The following is an 18,165-nucleotide window of genomic DNA, read 5'->3' as shown; positions in this document are numbered from 1 at the left end:
CGAGCCCCCCCTACATTACTACTATCCGGCTGCGTTTCTTACATTCCCTCCCTATCCACGGCCTTCTAATCCAGTAGATCCTGTACCTCTTGTATAGTAAGTAACCCTCTAAGCCTCACACGTGTTTTTTTAGCTCTCCGGCGTTTACTTAATACCTCATTGGCCTTACGGAGCGAAGAGACCTTTGTACGAAGGAGAGCTACCTAGTGCATTATAGCCGTTATACCTTTAGTAAGCTAGTCTACCGCAGCTAGTATTAAAATTAGGGAGCTATTTTAATAGTTAGTAATGCGAGTCTTAATAAGCGTTAATTGTAAATTGGCTTCTCGAGGGTTATATAGTATCTGGGAGACCTAAGGTTATATAGTGCCGGGCCGTGAGTTTAGAGGTATTAGCGTATAAAGCTTTATATTTAGCTTAAAAAGTACTTTCTTTAGATCGTATAGTATAAAGCTAGCACCCGTAAAGCTACCCTATATATTTTTCTTTATTATAGAGGCGAAAAAGGCCTCGCGGAAGGTATAGAAGAACTCGAGCTTATTTATATAATTAATATATATACGCATTAAGTCCTCGATTTAGCAACCGTACGCTTATTTTAGCGGCCTAAAGTAGCTAATATTGAGTAGCTAGAGGAGATAGGAGGAGTATAAAGGTATATAGAGTATAATAATATTATTTTACTAGCAATGGCGCTCGAATTCGGTTAAGTAATAGCTTTCGTGGCTATTAAGGATTAATAACTAGTATTTACCCTTTATACGGAACGTTATATAATAGTCGAAATACTTAATCTAATCTAGGCTTACCGGATTAATAATCTAGCTATTATTAGTAATTACGATACGCTAGGTAAACGGTAGATTATACTTAGTATATTAATTAGCGAGGTAGTATTACGCGGCTAAAATAATAAAGGAAGGAATAGCCCGGCCGAGGGTATTAACTCCCTAGATTACCGTTACCTATTCGCGGTTACTAGGCTAAACTAGTTTTACCTTATTAAAGCCGTCCGAAGTTATAATTACTATACCTGCGAAAATAATACCTATTATAAACCTAGTCTCGTCGAAGTTATAAATATCGTTATTTATAATACCGTACTTAGCCTTAATATTCCGTACGAGCGTAAACTACTCGGTAATAACCTTTAGATCCTCGCACTTAGCCCTCTAGTAATCGTATTTATACGTAAAACGCGTACGGAGCTATAGTTAGCGTTTAACGAAATTATATACTTAAAGCTTATTAATAGGGTACGCGTCGCGTACGCGTAGTAGTTAGTTAGCTATATCTTTTACATTACGTAATCTTAGTGGAAAAGCTCGCGCATATAGCTTAATAACGTATTAAATAATAGTATCCTCTTTAGATTAAGTAAGCTTTTTCGATTTGGGCGTAATATCGCGTCGTGCAGGCCGGCCAGCGCGCCGACGCCCTAGAGTCTTACGATCGACTCCATAGATCTTAGCTGCGGCTCGTTCGCTTAGATTCTTATCGTTTTAAAGCGCTTGGAGGGCTAAGATTATGTGGGCTTCATTTGAATTAAAAGGCATCTTAGATGGTTGAGGAAATTGTTATTGAGTGCGAAGGTGTCATGTCACGAAGGAAGTGGGTCACTCGCTTATATGGGTCACTCGCTTATAATATACGTTAAACGCTTATTATTTTTGTTTTAAAGCCTTTTGCTATTTTATAGGAGAGGTAAGTAAATGGGGAGGGAGGGAGGCACTGATGAAATAAATAAGGGGTTCCGTAAAGGTTCTCTCTTCATAAATGGAAAAGGGAGGAACTATGTCCGTGGTAAAGAGAAGCCAGGTTCCTAGGACAGTCAATTACTGCATTGACACATTAACTTATTTCACACTTCTGCCAAAAGTTACATTGCTGCCAGAGCGTAAATGATACATTCAGCAGCCGCTAGAACTGTCCGTCGACTGCCTTATGTAGGCGACCATTGCAACCTGCTCTTTTCTTCCCATCGCCAACCCGTGTGCGTTATCATTTCCTATACCTTCCAAGTCCTGTTTCCCTTGTGTGCTGTCCATTGATTTTCTCCCCGAAGTACCCCTTGCCAATCCAGTCCCTAGTGTTATTACATAGCAAAAAAACAAACACCAGAAAAAAATAAGAAATACGCTGTCCCAATAACCCAACCCATCCATTATCCCCCTCCCCTCCAAAACTCCATACTCCACCAACACAAGAACAGAAGGAAGAATAAGAGAGGATCAAAAAAAGGTTAAACCCACTCCCACCCCCCCCTCACCCGCCCCCTATCCTGCCCCTGCCCGGTAACCCCCCCAAAAACCCCATCCCCCAAATCCAAATCCCTAACCTCACAACCAGTACACCGATCCACAACCTCCACCACCTTCTTATCCCCCTCCTTTCCCTCCTCCCAAACTCGTATCATCCGTCCACAGAGCACGTTCCCATTCGAGTTTTTGGTCCCCGAGGCATCCAACCCAGCATCGAACAGAGCATGCGAAACAGCAACAACAGAGTCGTTATCGGAGCTGTACCACCCGCATGCTCCGGCGGCAGAGGAGGGGTCGTAAAAGGTCAGGGAGCCGGTTTGTACCCCCTTTCCGGCCGAGGTCCAGGGGAGGGGGATGGATTCGGACTGACGGTGTCGGAGACCTAAGCCGAGGCCTAGACCAAGGGCGAGGGCCAGGATGAAAAGGATGGCGAGGAGGAGCAGGAGGAAGGCACGGCGGGTGAGATGACCAAAGCAGCGCTTTTCTGGGGGGAGGTACCTGCTTAGGAGGCCGGGGTGTTGTTTACCCGGGGGAAGGGGGACGCCGTTGGCCGAGTGGGAGGTGGATGGGGGGAGGGAGGTTTCTTTTGAGTCGATGTTGACGACGGCTGGTGCTGATGCTGCTGGTGGCGGGAGGGTTGAGGGAGTGGTGGTGGTAAAGGTCGACTTGATCTTTGCGAGGAGGGGGTTCTCGGGCTTTTTTCGAGGGGGGTAGTTGGTGGGGATCTCCCATTCGGGGTCGTAGCGGATTCGTTCCATCTCGAGGGTGCTGGCTCGGGCGGGGGCTACTGGTTGGTCGGCCATGTTTTGCGGCCTCTGTAGAAGAAAGAGCAAAAACAGTAGTCGAAAAAAAGAAAAAGAAAGTGGTATCGAATCGAAAAAGATGATGGCCGATCAAGTGGAAGCAGAAGCGATACGAGAATGCTCAACGCACAGAGGCAAGAAGGTGGGGCATTGTGTTGTGGTCCGCAGCGGTTGTGCGCAACTTCGGGTGCGACGAGGACACAGATAATAACAAGAGCAGAAGCTTGCTTTTGAGTAACTCGAAAGACAGGGAGAAAGAGGCAAAAATGACGACCTCTTTTCTCCCGTCTTCCCTCTTCCCTTTGGGTCAATTTCTTGGAACGGCACTTACACACCACACACCCACCCTGACACACGAGACCGGGACTGGCCTGTGACGTTGTCTTTTAGCCTGTGCCAAGCTTCGTGGGGTGTGTGCCGCTATTCCCGTTTGGGCGTGTTTCATGTTTGGAGAGTCAAGAAGTTCGTCTGGTCTTTTGAGACTGACAGCTCATCCGGGTCTCGAGAGATACACACTCAAGAGGACAGGAGAGGCTGTCTCTCCCCTTCTCTGTTGAGTCTACTGACCCTGACAGCTTCCTCAGCTACCCTCACCCTGTCCCACTGCAGCCTGCCGAACCACGCATCGCTGTCCTCGGTCGTGACACGGTGAGCCGGACCAGTAAAAACAAGATCAACGGCCTCCAGCGGCATGTCCTCCCGTCTCGGGGTAAAACAGCCAGATAACAATGCCCTTGACCGCGTTGAACCCGGCCCGTGTCAGATGAAAACGTCCAGCCCACCGTTAGCGATTCCAACCGGTGTCACCTCTACCACGATCCAATTCCCCATAAAGTCGGCCGCCGCCGCCCACGCCGAACCCTTGGCTCTGATGCTCAACGGTAGAATTTCCGGAGGGCACACCCACACGCACGCCATCCATCCCCAGGTAAAAGCACCGTTCAAATAGAAACAGACAAGCCACTTGTCATGATCATTCCTAGATGTGAACCCGCTGCTGTTGCTAATGCCCCCTCCCCGACCAAAACCACTCCCTTTCAAACGCCATGTTCATCAACAGTTTCCTCCTCCCAACTTTGTCGATAGCATACCCAAGTGACAAAAGAAGCCAAGACATACCACGCCTGCGTAAACCCCCTAGCAGCAAGGCCTTTTTCTCGCTCATCCCTAACCCGGTCTTGTACAGCGTCGGCGCATAGCAAGTCACAATGTTAATCCCCCTCATCTGCTGCATAAGCTGCATCCCCACCGCGATATAAAACCTCTTTTTCGTCTTTAGTCCGGGACTCGTATCTTGGGATGAACCACTCTGTTGAGCTCCGTATCTGATGCCCTGGAGCTTGGCAGAGAGCTCCAAAGCTCAAGGTGTGTTGTGTCAGTACCACCCATGAATGATAGGGAGATACCTACCTACCTAGCTACCCAATAAAATACACTTCCAGATGAACACATCCTTCAACTGGAAATGGTCAACCGTACCATACCACCATAGCACTCAACAGAAGCCGTCGTTGATAACAAAGTCCCCCCACCAACCCACTAAACGCACTGACCCCTCGGCCGTTGACAGACACTACCAAGTGGACCGCCAAGGATTCCATGAATTTGTTCCGTCGCATCAACCCATCTTCACCAAAACTGATCTTCCTTCTTCTCCGTCTTCTTCTTGTTCTTCAATTCGCCTGTCGCTCGCTTCTTTTGCTCTCAAATGTGTTGAATTGTATACATACACAAGTTCCAACGTCAAACACTGTCTCTCTCCTACAGTGGCGCCACCCACGATACACGATACCCCCCCTCCCTCCACCAGTCCGCGATCCGAGCTGGGATCGCGTTACGCTGTCGCGATTCAATGTTTTAGACCCCCGCCTGCTTTGCCAGGTCTTGTTGTGTCTTGAAGAAGTAGAAAATGCTGTCACACCTGCGATTCCACCGACGAGCCCCGTCCAACCCCTCCGAGCCCACCCCCGACCAGATTGCGACATGGGAAGCCGCTGCGGGCCACCACCATGACGCTGACAACAACACCCTACAGCCGCTTGCGCGAGTCTCCTCGGCCGACCCCGACCTCGGTCGCACACCTGTCGACAACAGCACCCAGTCGCCTCCCGCTCGCTCAGCCTTCGATGGAAACAGCACCGGATTCTTGGGCGGAGTAGCCCTGCATCAGCTTAGGAGGACCATGCAGGAGTCGACGGCACCCGATAATGCTCAGTCGTCTTTGGCTACCTCGCTGCCGGAAAAACGATTCTCGAGAACAAAGGCCCCGCCGCCGCCCATCAACACCGGTCTTGCTGCCCGGCCAGCTCTGACAGCCGTCAAACCGTCCAAGTCTTCCAAATCGTCATCCTTCTTTGCTCCGACAGATCTTCAGCTGGGATCAGGAGGATCCTCTGCTCGGCCGTCCGGGGCCCGCGGGTCTAGTGACACCGCTCTTACACAGCCGCCGGGAGCGCCTTCGGAGCCTGCTCCCAAGGGGAGGAAGAGTCTACCATTTTTGCGAAATTCCATGTCATCATTATTGCTGAGGAGAAAAACAAGCAACCAGCCACCAGAGTCACAACCGGTGGTAAAGACACCAACACCAGACGTGAGCATCAGGGGCACAAGAATCCACGATTTTAGCGCCCCACGCCCGAAAAGAGTAACCCCTAGTACCGAAGGTGCTTTAAGTGCTTCGACCACAGCTTCGCAGGTAGAAACGCCTGCGATTGCGGACACGCCGGGTGCGCGGACAGATCCTGGTGATGTCGGTCACCGCCTTCAAGAAGAGGTCATCCCGGAAAGCACGCGCAGTGCTGATGGGGGCTGGACGCTCCCTCCAGCTTCTGAAGAAGCAGTGCCACCCGTACCTCCCAAAGATGAGCCTGCCATGTCCACCCGGACTTCGTCGTCGGCCACCTCGGCGGCCACTACCATCGGTGCTGGTGCTCCATTGGACTCGAAAGCATCGGTCAGGACCACCGCCTCACGCTCGTTTTCCATCTCCAAGCTCTCCATGAAGAGCTCGGTGCGGTCTGCCATTCCAAAACACATGAAGAGCACCTCGTCGAGGTTCAGTTTTGACATGATTGGAGCTGCCAAACAGGAAAAGCTTTTGGAAGAGCGCCATCGTATGCGTGAACAGGAGAAGAAGCCCGCTGACGATATAGGACTGGGCCAGCGCGACTCGCGATTCGATGACTTTGACGAGGATTTTGACTATGACGCTATGATGGACGATGACGGGTTCGAAGAGGACATACCGTGTGTGAGTATGGATTACGACATTGAAGAAGAAGAAGAAGAGGACCCCGAAGCCGCTGGCGATCCGGACAATGACCAGGAGAACTTTGCTGGATTTGTCTTTCAGCGCTCGAACCCAGCCTCGGCGGTGGCCAGCCCTCATAGTCCGGCAGGGATGCTGCTGCCGACTCCACGAGATGCCAATGGGACAGTTATTGGCTACGCCATGACCAAGGACACGACACCAGGTCTGCTGACGCCCGCCTTTCCGGACCCTTCGACCTTGCCAAAGTTGGAGGAGGCCATGGACGGGTTGAGCATTCAGCCAGGGGATGAGCCTGGAGGTGCAACGTTGGAACAGCCTACTCATCGGCCCACCAGCCTGTCGGTTGTTGAGTCCGCCCCTGAGGCTGCCCCGGAACCTGCGCTCGAATCTGTGCCGGAGTCTCAACCCGAACCTGTGCCCGAAGCCGAACTCGCTCCGAACCCAGCACCGGAGAGGAGGAGGCTTGACGATGACATTTACTTTGACGACGGGCTGGCTGATGAGCTGGACTTTACCGGTGATGGATTTGTCATTGACGAATCCATCTTTGACAATAACGATACAGACAAATACGGGCGCCCAATACCTGGTGCCTTTGCGCAAGCCCAGGAAGCCATGCGTGCTGCGCAGCTTCGGGCTTCCAACCGCACCTCTGACACGACATCGGATCCGTCCGGGGCTTCAGGGGCTGCGGCGTCCACTGGCCACACCTCCATCAGCGCCGCGACTCAGCAGCCGGTCGTTGAGTCCGAACACAAGGTAGCTACGGAACCATTACCCGCATTCCAACTGGCTCCTCAGCCACCAGAAATGTCGCCTTTCCCGGGCCAAGACCTAGCATACCAAGCTGCCCTCGCCGAAGCCGCTCAGAAGGCTGCGGCCTCGGGGAAATTCCGTCGCAACTCGTCACCAACACCCGAAGCTGAGCTCACCGTCACATCTCCAACTGACTCGGCCGAGTCAGCCGAGAACCTCGACGCAATCCTGGACGACTACGAAAAAGAGGTCAGCTTTGATGACTACGAGAAGGACTATGACGACTATGGCGGCGGCTACCAAGACGACTACGACTTTGACGACGATGCCATCATTGCCGAAGCCAATGCCGAGGCGCTCGCCAACGACTCGGACGGGTGGTATGGCCAAGAGTTTGGCTTTTACTCTGCCCCCATGCCGCAAGGGGGCTACGGGCATCATAACAACAGCAGCAGCGGCAACAACTCCAACGGCCAGCAGGCCGACCTCAGTGCCGAGAATTTGTTTTCTTATGCCAACGGCGGGTATTTTGGCCCGGCTGGGGGGTTAGGCCGCAGCAAGAGCGGGCGCATCGTCTGCCGAGAACCAAACTTGACGCCCATCACGGAGCGGTCAGAGTACTCGAACCGTAACTCGATCATGTCCCTGACGCTCCCCCCCGCGATAGGGAGCGACACGGGAAGAAACTCGCTCACGATCAACAGTCCGGGTCTGGCGCAGCTGGCGCTGCTGGGGGACGACGAGAATTCGCTGAGTGTGGCTGCTTACATGAAGGCGAGAAACCGGGCGTTTGGTGCCGGCGGCGGGGGCTCACAAGTCAGCTCGAGGGAGGGGAGTCCAAAGTCGGAGAGGGGACCGTCGGAGTCACCGTTCGGTGGGCACCTGCACGCCGGATCGATAGGTCACGGTAGGAAGGGGAGTGCCTTTTCGGTTTGGAGTAGTTCTGATGTTGGGGAGGGGGAGGGAGGGGACGGCGAGTCCGGCGTTACAGATGGCTGCTTTTACTGCGGGTGGTTTTGGGAACAATAACCAGGGGGCTAATGGGGTCAATGGGGCGGTGGTGTCGCCTTTGCCGCAACGGCCGCCGGGGATTGGAGGTATGGATGTCAATCAGATGGGTATGATGGGGATGCCGGTGGGGATGGGCATGGGCATGGGCATGGGCATGGGCATGGGCATGTTTGCCCCGCCGCCGGGGGTGCAGTTGCCGGTCTTGGTGCCTAGTCCGGGTATTGCCCCCGGGAGCGGGAGCGCGTTTGCTTGCTCGCCCGTGCTGGAGGACGGGGAAGAGGAGGAGGAGGAGGAGGAGCAGGAGGAGAGGACGGTTATCGGGAGGGGGTTGGCGCCTGCTTTGCCGGTTGTTGAGGGGGTTAATGTTCATGGTGCTGCGGGGGAGAAGGGGCCAGGGGAAAGGAGCACAGGGACAGAGGGCTTTGTTGTTAGTGAAGGGGAAAGGCAACGGCCGGTCATGGGGCATCGACACAAGGGGTCGGCGGATAGCATTTCTTACACGATGGCTGACGGTGATGAGGGAAAACGATGGGTCGTGGAAAGGAGAAGGACAGGGGAGACGGGCGAGGTTGAGATCCTCGGGAGGGAAGTGCTGGACGGGGGAAGGATATAGGAGTCAGGTGATGAATGATGTGCACTGTACACGGTTGGGTAGGTCTGGAGTTGGCCGTTCGGTATCATTTAGCCGTCATGGGAGGCGCATACTTGTTAATGGTGGCATTAAAAGGATCAAAGGGGGCATATATATGCATATATTTATATATATATATATATATATATTTGGTCATGGTGATAGAGGACTTGCGGCAACGTGCATTATTTCTGACTTTGTCCCTCTGTTTCTATCGTTCTTTGCCGTCGGCAGCCCTAGAGATCAATCCTCACCACCTGCCCTCCCACCTGATCATTCTCCCCCTCCAGTCCCCCGGTGGTAGCAAACAAGACCTTCCTCCCCGACCAGCCCTTCGCGAATTTCACCGCCGTAACACCCTTCAGCGTCACATCCTCGGTCCCATTGACGATAGTCTCCTGCGTCCACTGCTGTCCCCATGCGGCCTGAGTAACCTTGACGACCCTCCCCCTCTGCCAGGCAATGTAGGCGCTCTTGCCGGTGTGGTCAAAATCGAGATCGTCAAACGCGTTGACCCACCCGGGGTCCTGAATCTGGGCCAGCACTTGGATTTGGCTGCCCGAGGGGATGTACCCCTGGTTGGAGAGTTTGATCCTCCCGAAATACCCCTGGCCGGAAACGGTAAAGTAGAGGTATCCGTCGAACAGGGGCCGGGCGGCGAGGCCGTTGATGCCGAGGGGGAAGACTGTGCCGCCGAGGAGCTGGGGGGATTGGAGGATTGTGGTGACGGTGTTGGTTGTTGTGTCGATTCGGAGGATGGAGCCGGTGAGGGAGTCGGCCGAGAGGATGATGCTTTTGTTGGAAGGGAGGGCGAGGAGGCCGTTGGGGAGGGGGTAGTTGAGGGGATGGAGTTCAGGAGGGTGGGGGTGGTGGAGTTGGGGGAGAGGGAGAAGATGTGGAGGGCGGTTGTGGTGGGGTCCAAACCGAGGCCGGCCATGACGCCGCCTGTGACTGCGTAGGTGGTGGGGGAGAGGGAGGTTAGGCCTGTGTAGGAGGTGCAGTTTGGGAAGGGGTGAGGGCGGTTGGGGTTGTGGGGGAGTTGGGAGAGAAAAGGAGGAGGGAGGGGGAGAAGGAGGAGAGTAAGAGGCGGGAGTCCGGAAGGGGGAGGAGGTTTTCGAGGAAGATAGGGTTTGTGGGGGGGTAGGCGAAGAGCTCGGTGATGGAGGGGGCTGACGGGGACGGGTGAGCCAGTGATAGGGGGATGGCCCCGAGGAGGGCGAGGTGGTGAAGGTGCATCTTGTCTGTTGATGTTGATGTTGATGTTGGTGTTTGTGTGTGGTGAGAAAAGGGGATGTTGAGTTGGTTTTTATAAGACGACTTTGCCTGCCGAGCCCAGAAACCTGGTCGACGAAGTGACATCCCATACGTGCGCTTATTGAGGTGGTACCATTGACCCAAGGCAGCGGACGAAGTTGGCACCCTGGTCAGAATCTGCGGCTGGTGTTGGCTGTCATCACACCCCTGTGCCGACAACACACATCGCTATACCAATGTTGTACACGCCCTAAACCTAAACCGCAATAACCTCTAGGCTCCAGCTTAACATCCACCTTCACGGCATCGTTACCCGCCTGCGCTTTGATTTCCTCCAACTACACAATATCCACCCCAACCAGCAACCCATCATGCAGTTACTGCCCGTTCAGTCATATCCCCTTGAGTCTGTCCCTGATAATCATATCCCCAACATTGAGCAACCCTCATCTCCATAGCTTTGTCCTTGGGCCGCCGTCTCCCTCAAGCGCAACTCGCATTACCCAAAAGGCCAATACAAGTTATAAAAAAAAAATCAAATCCTGTGATGTAATCTGGGACTGGAGGTAGCCGTGAAGACTGAATGCGAACTCAGATCATGATGCGTCTAACTAACTATTGATTTCAACGATATCGACCCTCATTCGTTTCCATCTTTTGATATCTGGTGAAATTCAAGTTGATGTCCACAAGATATAGGGACTACCCTACACATAGCTTACCTAATGTTGTCCACCGAGTCTTTATAGAGCTTGGGCCGTCTAATCTACAAACCTTGATCCTCTTTACAAAGACCTTACCTTAATCAACAAGTCATGTTGAAAATGTTGAAACAATCTTGTCGAGTTGGGCCCCACTTCCCGAGACTCGGCCTTTTGGCGTCGGAGGCAAATCCTTGACTCGATTTTGCTGGCGCCGTCACGATTCACCTCTGACTGGATACCCACGATAGATCGTTATCCACCGACTTTATCTAAACTCCACCATGTTCTCGCCTTATCGACGATTTCGTCATCCCGCCCTGTCGGAATTTTCGGAATCTAGAAACGTGGTCCTGGAACAACAACCTGGGATTTTTTTCTTCTGTTTGGCGCTAGCTTACTGTTTTGCCACGCTTGGTAAGATAGCTCGAGATGGCTTTTCTGCAAAGAAAAGACGTGCTTTCTTGGGCGAAAAGAATTACCGGAAAAAGATTAGGTAGCAACAGGGAGGCCCCGGTGCCGGAACAACTACCTGTATCGTGAAGATGCACTATTCAGTCCGTGACAGCCCAGTACAACAAGCTGCATTACTAATTTTGATACTCGGCAAGGTGGAGATTTCGAAACAGAAAAATGGATTCGAGCGCAATCTATGGAGTCGCTCATGGTTCTGGGCATTGGTAATGGATGCCGCGGAGGAGAAGGGAAGGGGGGTGGAGGGGTGGTATATATCTCGTCGTTTCCTCACTCACTCTGAGTTTTGTGTCTGGTCCTGTTCTTTCATCATCACCTCTACCTCTACCTCATCTTTGATACCCTTACTTGCCAGTCTTTTCCCAGACTTGAACTCAGCCGCCCTTTCGAAATAATCAAAAAATGACCGACTACAAGTTTGAAGGATGGCTTGGCCTCGATGCCAGCTCGGCCGAGGGCAAGATGCAATGGGGCGAGTTTGAGCCCAAGCCTTGGGAGGAGACCGACATCGATATCAAGATCTCTCACTGCGGTATCTGCGGCAGCGACCTTCACACTCTCCGCTCCGGATGGGTATGTTGTCCTCACCAACTCTTTCCGAGACTCCCGAGCCAGCACAGAATACTAACGTGAAACACCAGGGCCCAACTCTCTACCCATGCTGCGTTGGTCACGAAATCGTCGGCAAGGTCGTCAGAGTCGGTTCTCAAGTCAAGCACCTCGCTCTCGGCGACCGCGTGGGTGTCGGTGCCCAGTCCGACTCTTGCTGCAGCCGCACAGGCAAGCCTTGCGAGGCCTGCGAGTCTGGCCAGGAGAACTACTGCCCCAACAAGCACGTCGGTACCTACAACGGCGTCTACCTCAACGGCGGCAAGTCCTACGGCGGTTACGCCACCTACAACCGCGTTCCCGCCCGCTTCGCCGTCAAGATTCCCGAGGGCATCTCCAGCGCCGAGGCCGCTCCGATGTTGTGCGGTGGTGTGACCACCTACGCTCCCCTCAAGCACCACGGCGCCGGTCCTGGCAAGACAGTCGGCATCGTCGGTCTCGGTGGCCTCGGTCACTTTGGTGTCATGTGGGCCAAGGCTCTCGGTGCGGACAAGGTCGTTGTCATCTCTAGAACAAACGCCAAGAAAGAGGACGCCCTCAAGATGGGCGCTGACGAGTTCATCGCTACCGCCGAAGACCCCAGATGGGGCAAGACCCACGCCAACACCATCGATTTGATCGTCTGCACTGTCAGCCAGACCGACATGCCGGTACAGGACTACTTCAACCTGCTCAAGTTTGACGGTGTCTTTGTGCAGGTCGGTCTGCCCGATGACGGCTTCCCAACCTTCCAGCAGAAGCCCTTGATCTTCAAGCGCATCAAGATCACTGGCAGTTTGATCGGCAGCCCGGATGACATCAGGGAGATGTTCGACTTGGCCCTCGCCAAGGGTGTCAAGCCGTGGATTTCTACCATCCCCATGAAGGACGCCAACCAGGCTATTGTCGATTTCGAGAAGGGAGCGCCGAGATACAGATTCGTCTTGGAAAACGAGCCCGAGGCCAAGGCTTCCCTTTGAGTGGTAGAAAATGGGTACAGACACAGAGATAGACATAGACGGGGAGTGCGAGGTAGAGCGATCAGCATGAATTTAATGATACCATAACCATCATCAATCTAAATCCTTCTTTTCAGTCCTTCTTGCACCCACCTGCCTCAGTGAAGGCATTCCTGTTTGCGTTCTACCACGTCCACTTCATCTGCTCACCCTGCTTCTCCTGCTCCTTCATATCCTTCAACTGCCTCAACCTCTCCTGCTCCTCCTTTTCATAAACAAGATCAGTCTTTCTCTTCCACGTGCGGGATCTCGTCTGCTCGAAATCCTTCTCCTCAGCTCCGCCAAGGTTGTCACCGTCGTGGTCGGGCAAATCATCACACGACCGCAAGCTTCCAGAGCCCCGGTAGCCTGCTGGCCAGCAAGGGTGAAGCTCAGTGGGCTCGCCGCCAAAGTCGGCCAGCTCGTGACCCTTGGACTTTTCAGACCCAAAGCCGGGCAGCTCGGGGGCCTGGGACTCGTCAAACCCGAAGTCAGGAAGCTCCAGGCCCTCGGAGTGGAAAGAGAGGGCCCCGTCAGTGCCAAAGTCAGGCTCCTTAGGGTCCGTTGACTTGCCAGACCCAAAGTCAGGGAGCTCGGGACCCGTTTCTGAAAGGTCAAGGGAGTTGACGTCGATCGGTCCCAACGGCTTGCGGTCAGCCCGGGCCAGCATCTTCCTGTCTCTGTCTTGCTCCAAAACCTCCCTCGGCACCACCGGCCGTCCCGTCTCCTTGGCCACGGCACCAACGACAGCCCTCCTCGGCAAGGTCACCCACCCCTTCCCTTCCTCATCCACCCAGAGATCCTCCCAATCGCGAAGCTGGCCCTCCTGACTACGACGAACCGACGCCTTCCCCGTAGGCTGAGCAGCCGCCCACTGCAAGTTCGCCGCCCCGTTCATGGTCTGGGCGACCGGGACGCCAGCGCACTGGGAGCAGATCTCGCTCGCGATGGAGAGGACATCGGGGGCTTTTGCCGCGCAGGCGGCGATGACGCAGGGGGCGGCGGCTTGCTGGATGGCGGCCCAGTTGTTGCACTGGCAGGTGAGGTCGGAGGCGGTGGGGCAGCCGTTGGAGGACGCGGCCGTGTCGATGCAGCTGATCTGGTTTTCGTGTTAGTGTCAAACCGAGGGTATAATAGAGGGAAAACATACGGCGCACTTGGGCATCTCAGCTGTTGCAGGGCACTCGGCGGCCAGCGAGCGCATGGAGGGGGAGGAGGAGTCGGCGAACTCCATCCTGTGAACCTGGGCCGAGGCCCGAGCCAGGAAGACGACAAGCGGGACGGTTGGGTGGAGATGCATTGTGGTGGTGGTGGTGGTGGTGGTGGTGGTGGTGGTGATGGTGATGTAGCAGTCTTGAACTGTCTTTGATGATGGTGATAGTAGATGATGGCGTGCTCAGGGGTCAACTTATACTGGTGGGTGATGTTTAAGCAGATACGTGGATGGGATGACAGTGACACTGCGACATCCGTGTTTGCTACCAACTGGCGTCAAGAATTTCCATGATTGCCATGCTGGTTGCACCCGTAGATGCATCGAGCCCGATCAGTAAAGGGAGTGTGTGCTGACCCTTACCCCTGAGCCCCTATTCCGGCTCGCACACGCCAGCGTTGCATTGTGATGATGTGGTTGCCGTGGGAGGTGAGACCGAAGGCAAACGTGATGACGATTTCCCAAACATCGGATCAGCCATTACACAGAACTGAAGTGGAAGGCAACTTCATCTGATCTCATCGATTAACTTGTCATCTCACAACCTCTGAAGCAGTGAATAGGCCTTCATGGTGTTCACATGTCAGCTACCTCGCTAGTAAATCGGTGTTAGAGTGGTTGGCCCAGCAACATCAACAGCTACCCCTCATTCCCCTCCATTTCCCCAAAAGCTGTGGTTGAACCCTAAACGCCGAAACAAGTCCAGACTCTCAGCTGCAGCCTCGCTGATTGATGACCATAAGGGAGAGCAAAAAGAGAAAAGATGACAGCTGGATTGCATTCAGCCGCCAGAAAGAGTCACATTGAGGCCGGGGTAGCTCGGCCGAGGTCGGGGGTGGACGGAATCCAGCTCCGTGGCGGCACCGTTCGTGGGATGCTGCTCGGGTTTCCAGCACAACAATTGGTCAAAAACTTTTCTGCCCCACCTCCAACAGGTGATGTGACGGGGAACCACCCACCCACAAGCCACTTGAACCCCCCCCATTTCGAAGGCGCATCGAACCACAGCTCACTACCCAAGAAACTCGGTAGACTCTAGAACTGCCAGACCGGCGAGGTAAAATCCACACCTTCCCAACCGTCATTTCTGTGTTGTTTCTCTCTCCTTCACCTCGACACTGACACCTCCTCAGAGAGACAGACGAGACGCAAGATGCTTTCCTCCCTCAGAGTGGTTTCGCGCCGGGCCGCCCTTGCTGGCCGCGCCCAATTCACCCTCCGCGCTGCTTCTACGTGGGCCAATGTCCCTCAAGGTCCCCCAGTATGTTTTTGGTTGATCTGTCCAACCGTGTCAACGGCGTCAACGGCGTGGTTGCCTTTGCGCAACTGTCAGTAGCTAACGTTCTTCTGCAACAGGATGTATGTTTCCTGTCACCCTACCACCAGTCTTCCCGACGGTTCCTCGCGCGCGCATGAGGTAGTGTCCAGTGCCGTATGACGTTTTGCTAACCACCGGGACCCGTCGATGACTTTTCACAGGCCATTCTTGGTGTGTTTGTTCCTCCCGGTTGCCTTTGCGCAAGGCGTCACAGACCCAAGACCGAAAACTGACGTATGTTGCTCGTCTCCAGGTATCACGGAAGCTTTCAAGGCCGACACTTTCGACAAGAAGATCAACCTCGGTTCGTTCCGTTCCCGTTCCCAAAAGCGAATATCCCGCGCGCGAGACTAACAACCCCCCCTCAAGGTGTCGGCGCCTACCGCGATGACGCTGGAAAGCCCTATGTCCTGCCCTCTGTCCGTCAGGCTGAGGAGAAGGTGATTGCCTCGCGCCTCAACAAGGAGTACGCTGGCATCACCGGTGTCCCCGAGTTCACCAAGGCCGCTGCCGTTCTCGCCTATGGCAAGGACTCCCCGGCCCTCGACCGTGTTGCCATCACCCAGTCCATCTCCGGTACTGGCGCCCTCCGCATTGGCGGCGCTTTCCTCGCCAGGTTCTTCCCCGGCGCAAAGACCATCTACATTCCCCAGCCCTCGTGGGCCAACCACGCCGCCGTCTTCAAGGATTCCGGCCTCGCCGTGGAGAAGTACGCCTACTACAACAAGGAGACCATCGGCCTCGACTTCGAGGGCATGATCGCCGACATCAACAAGGCCCCCAACGGCTCCATCTTCCTCTTCCACGCCTGCGCCCACAACCCCACCGGTGTCGACCCTACCCCCGAGCAGTGGAAGGAGATCGAGGCGGCCGTCAAGGCCAAGGGTCACTACTCCTTCTTCGACATGGCCTACCAGGGCTTTGCCTCGGGTGACATCCACAAGGATGCCTTTGCCGTCCGCCACTTTGTCGCCCAGGGTCACAACGTTGCTCTCTCCCAGTCGTTCGCCAAGAACATGGGTCTCTACGGCGAGCGCATCGGTGCCTTCTCCATCGTCTGCGAGAGCGCCGAGGAGAAGAAGCGCGTCGACTCCCAGATCAAGATCCTCGTCCGCCCCATGTACTCCAACCCCCCCATCCACGGTGCCCGCATCGCCGCCGAGATCCTCAACACCCCCGCCCTCTACGACCAGTGGCTTGTCGAGGTCAAGGAGATGGCCGATCGCATCATCACCATGCGTGCCCTCCTCAAGGAGAACCTCGAGAAGCTCGGCAGCAAGCACGACTGGAGCCACATCACCAGCCAGATTGGCATGTTTGCCTACACTGGCCTGTCGCCCGAGCAGATGGATGCGCTGGCCAAGGAGCACAGCGTCTACGCCACCCGCGACGGGAGAATCTCGGTTGCTGGCATCACCACCGGCAACGTGGGGAGACTGGCCGAGGCCATCTTCAAGGTTACCGGTTGAACACCTGTAAAAATAATGTAAAGAAGTAAAACATGAAAAATTTCCGGAGTACATTTTGGGTGATTGGGGGTTTGTTTTTTTGCGCGCGCGTGTGTGTGAAGGGAAGAAAAAAGATGCCTTGTCGTATAGACAAAGATTTATCGTATCTATAGACGATGGATGGGATTGGGCTTGTACACAAAAAGAAGCTTGGTTTGATCTGATTTGATTCTCCCTCTCAAGCAGTATCCAACCTCTCCAAATCCTTTCTGACCTCGTCCAACTGCCTCCCCATGTCAGCATACACCCTCGCCATTTCCCTCATTTTCCTCGTCTTTTCTCTTTCCGTGCTTGCGTCTTGGTGGTGATACTCCCCCAGCTCCCCCTCCAGCCCCTTGATTCTCTCTCCTAACCGCGACTTGGCATCCCTCAGATGTCGAGAGTAATTCCCCAACGCCGTGGCCACTTCTGGACTGTAAACCTCTTTTTTGAGCGCCCGACTGAGAGCTTTGATCTCGAGCTCCTGCTTCTGCGCGACGAGGGCCCTTTCGGAGGCCGAGTATTCTAGCCACCGAGATACGGGCCCGTGTTTGGCCTCGAGGGACCTGATCAGCTTGGAGAGGATGAGGATTTGCTGATCGAGGAGGTTGCTGACCGAGACGGCGAGGGAGAGGCGGGAGCGGAGGAGGGAGTATTTCTTGTGGTGGAGGGTTTCGAGCTGGGTGAGGGTGAAGGCTGGGAGGGAAGGGATGGAGCGGTGGAGGAAGGAGGGGTTGGTGTTTGGTTGGGAGAGGCGGGCGAGGGTTAAGGCGCTGGTGTGGAGGGTTTGAGACAAGAACGAGGAGAGGAGGGGGACGTGGGAGGGGAGGAGGGAGAATGGGGAGAGGATAGCAAGAGGGGGAGCTGGGGGAGGGATGGGGGAGTTGGGGACAAAGGGGGGGTAGGAGGAGGAGGAGGTCGAGGAGGGACTGAGGGAGGGAGGGGGGGCTTGGTTGGGCTAGGGGAGGGGTGGCGGGAGGGACCAGATGGTTTCAGGGGTTGGGATTCGGAGGCAGGAGCAGGTTGAGCGGTGGCGGAGGAGGGGTGGTTTTTCTTGGGCTGGAGGGGGTGGTTGTTCTGTTGTTGGGTGGGCGGTGGAGATGGCGTTGATGAGGAGGTGATGTTTGGCTGTTTTGAGCCGGTGGGTGTCGAGTTCCTGGTTCGGGGGTCAGTATCTATGTGAACATGGACGACAAAAAGAGGTGTAAGCGGCACCTTTCTCACCGCAGCTCGCTTTTTGGCCTTGGGGTCTTTTCGTGTGGAGGCATCGGGATTGAGGATGACTGTTGTGAGGGTGGTGTAAAGAGCTGCAAATTCGGGATTTTGCTGCAGAACCAGATCGTCAATAGGGGGTATCATTTTGGCTGTTTTTTTATTTTGAAAAAATGAGTTGAAAGAA

At 54.5% G+C, this 18,165-nt stretch overlaps 7 protein-coding genes across 7 annotated transcripts; 3 read left to right on the top strand and 4 right to left on the bottom strand.

Annotated features, from left to right (window-relative positions):
• Nucleotides 1-2,242: 2,242 nt before the first annotated feature.
• On the bottom strand, nt 2,243-3,064 carry QC764_311245 (uncharacterized protein; the record flags this gene model as incomplete). The annotated part of the gene is made up of 1 exon (XM_062946234.1): nt 2,243-3,064. One exon carries the CDS (start codon nt 3,062-3,064, stop codon nt 2,243-2,245), a length of 822 nt encoding a protein of 273 aa, XP_062802253.1.
• A 1,909-nt stretch (nt 3,065-4,973) lies between these two features.
• QC764_311250 (uncharacterized protein) lies at nt 4,974-8,120 on the top strand (the record flags this gene model as incomplete). The annotated part of the gene is made up of 1 exon (XM_062946235.1): nt 4,974-8,120. The coding sequence occupies one exon, from the start codon at nt 4,974-4,976 to the stop codon at nt 8,118-8,120; it is 3,147 nt and encodes a 1,048-aa protein (XP_062802252.1).
• Nucleotides 8,121-8,969: 849 nt separating this feature from the next.
• QC764_311260 (uncharacterized protein) lies at nt 8,970-10,097 on the bottom strand (the record flags this gene model as incomplete). The annotated part of the gene is made up of 1 exon (XM_062946236.1): nt 8,970-10,097. The coding sequence occupies one exon, from the start codon at nt 10,095-10,097 to the stop codon at nt 8,970-8,972; it is 1,128 nt and encodes a 375-aa protein (XP_062802251.1).
• A 740-nt stretch (nt 10,098-10,837) lies between these two features.
• Nucleotides 10,838-12,786, top strand: QC764_311270 (uncharacterized protein). Its single transcript, XM_062946237.1, has 2 exons — nt 10,838-11,735; nt 11,852-12,786. Exons 1-2 carry the CDS (start codon nt 11,565-11,567, stop codon nt 12,728-12,730), a joined length of 1,050 nt encoding a protein of 349 aa, XP_062802250.1. The 5' UTR covers nt 10,838-11,564; the 3' UTR covers nt 12,731-12,786.
• Nucleotides 12,787-12,893: 107 nt separating this feature from the next.
• On the bottom strand, nt 12,894-14,048 carry QC764_311280 (uncharacterized protein; the record flags this gene model as incomplete). Its single annotated transcript, XM_062946238.1, has 2 exons — nt 12,894-13,847; nt 13,899-14,048. The coding sequence occupies 2 exons, from the start codon at nt 14,046-14,048 to the stop codon at nt 12,894-12,896; spliced, it is 1,104 nt and encodes a 367-aa protein (XP_062802249.1).
• A 710-nt stretch (nt 14,049-14,758) lies between these two features.
• AAT1 (aspartate transaminase aat1) lies at nt 14,759-16,968 on the top strand. Its single transcript, XM_062946239.1, has 5 exons — nt 14,759-15,018; nt 15,095-15,222; nt 15,318-15,450; nt 15,533-15,583; nt 15,648-16,968. The coding sequence occupies exons 3-5, from the start codon at nt 15,427-15,429 to the stop codon at nt 16,746-16,748; spliced, it is 1,176 nt and encodes a 391-aa protein (XP_062802248.1). The 5' UTR covers nt 14,759-15,018; nt 15,095-15,222; nt 15,318-15,426; the 3' UTR covers nt 16,749-16,968.
• On the bottom strand, nt 16,966-18,125 carry QC764_311300 (uncharacterized protein; the record flags this gene model as incomplete). The annotated part of the gene is made up of 3 exons (XM_062946240.1): nt 16,966-17,695; nt 17,750-17,922; nt 17,991-18,125. The coding sequence occupies 3 exons, from the start codon at nt 18,123-18,125 to the stop codon at nt 16,966-16,968; spliced, it is 1,038 nt and encodes a 345-aa protein (XP_062802247.1).
• Between the last annotated feature and the right edge of the window lie 40 nt (nt 18,126-18,165).

The sequence above is a fragment of the Podospora pseudoanserina genome, chromosome 3, assembly GCF_035222485.1.
Source record: "Podospora pseudoanserina strain CBS 124.78 chromosome 3, whole genome shotgun sequence".
In the NCBI taxonomy this organism is placed as follows: Eukaryota; Fungi; Ascomycota; class Sordariomycetes; order Sordariales; family Podosporaceae; genus Podospora; species Podospora pseudoanserina.
Note: the sequence above shows the minus strand (reverse complement) of the source record. Positions and strands in the feature narration are given on the sequence as shown.

Coding starts and splice junctions, on each gene's coding strand:
- QC764_311270 (XM_062946237.1), top strand. CDS start 11,565: ATGACCGACTACAAGTTTGAAGGATGGCTTGGCCTCGATGCCAGCTCG. Junction 11,736..11,851: donor ACACTCTCCGCTCCGGATGG/GTATGTTGTCCT, acceptor ATCGTCGGCAAG/GTCGTCAGAGTCGGTTCTCA.
- AAT1 (XM_062946239.1), top strand. CDS start 15,427: ATGACTTTTCACAGGCCATTCTTG. Junction 15,451..15,532: donor CTTTTCACAGGCCATTCTTG/GTGTGTTTGTTC, acceptor GCTCGTCTCCAG/GTATCACGGAAGCTTTCAAG. Junction 15,584..15,647: donor CGACAAGAAGATCAACCTCG/GTTCGTTCCGTT, acceptor ACCCCCCCTCAA/GGTGTCGGCGCCTACCGCGA.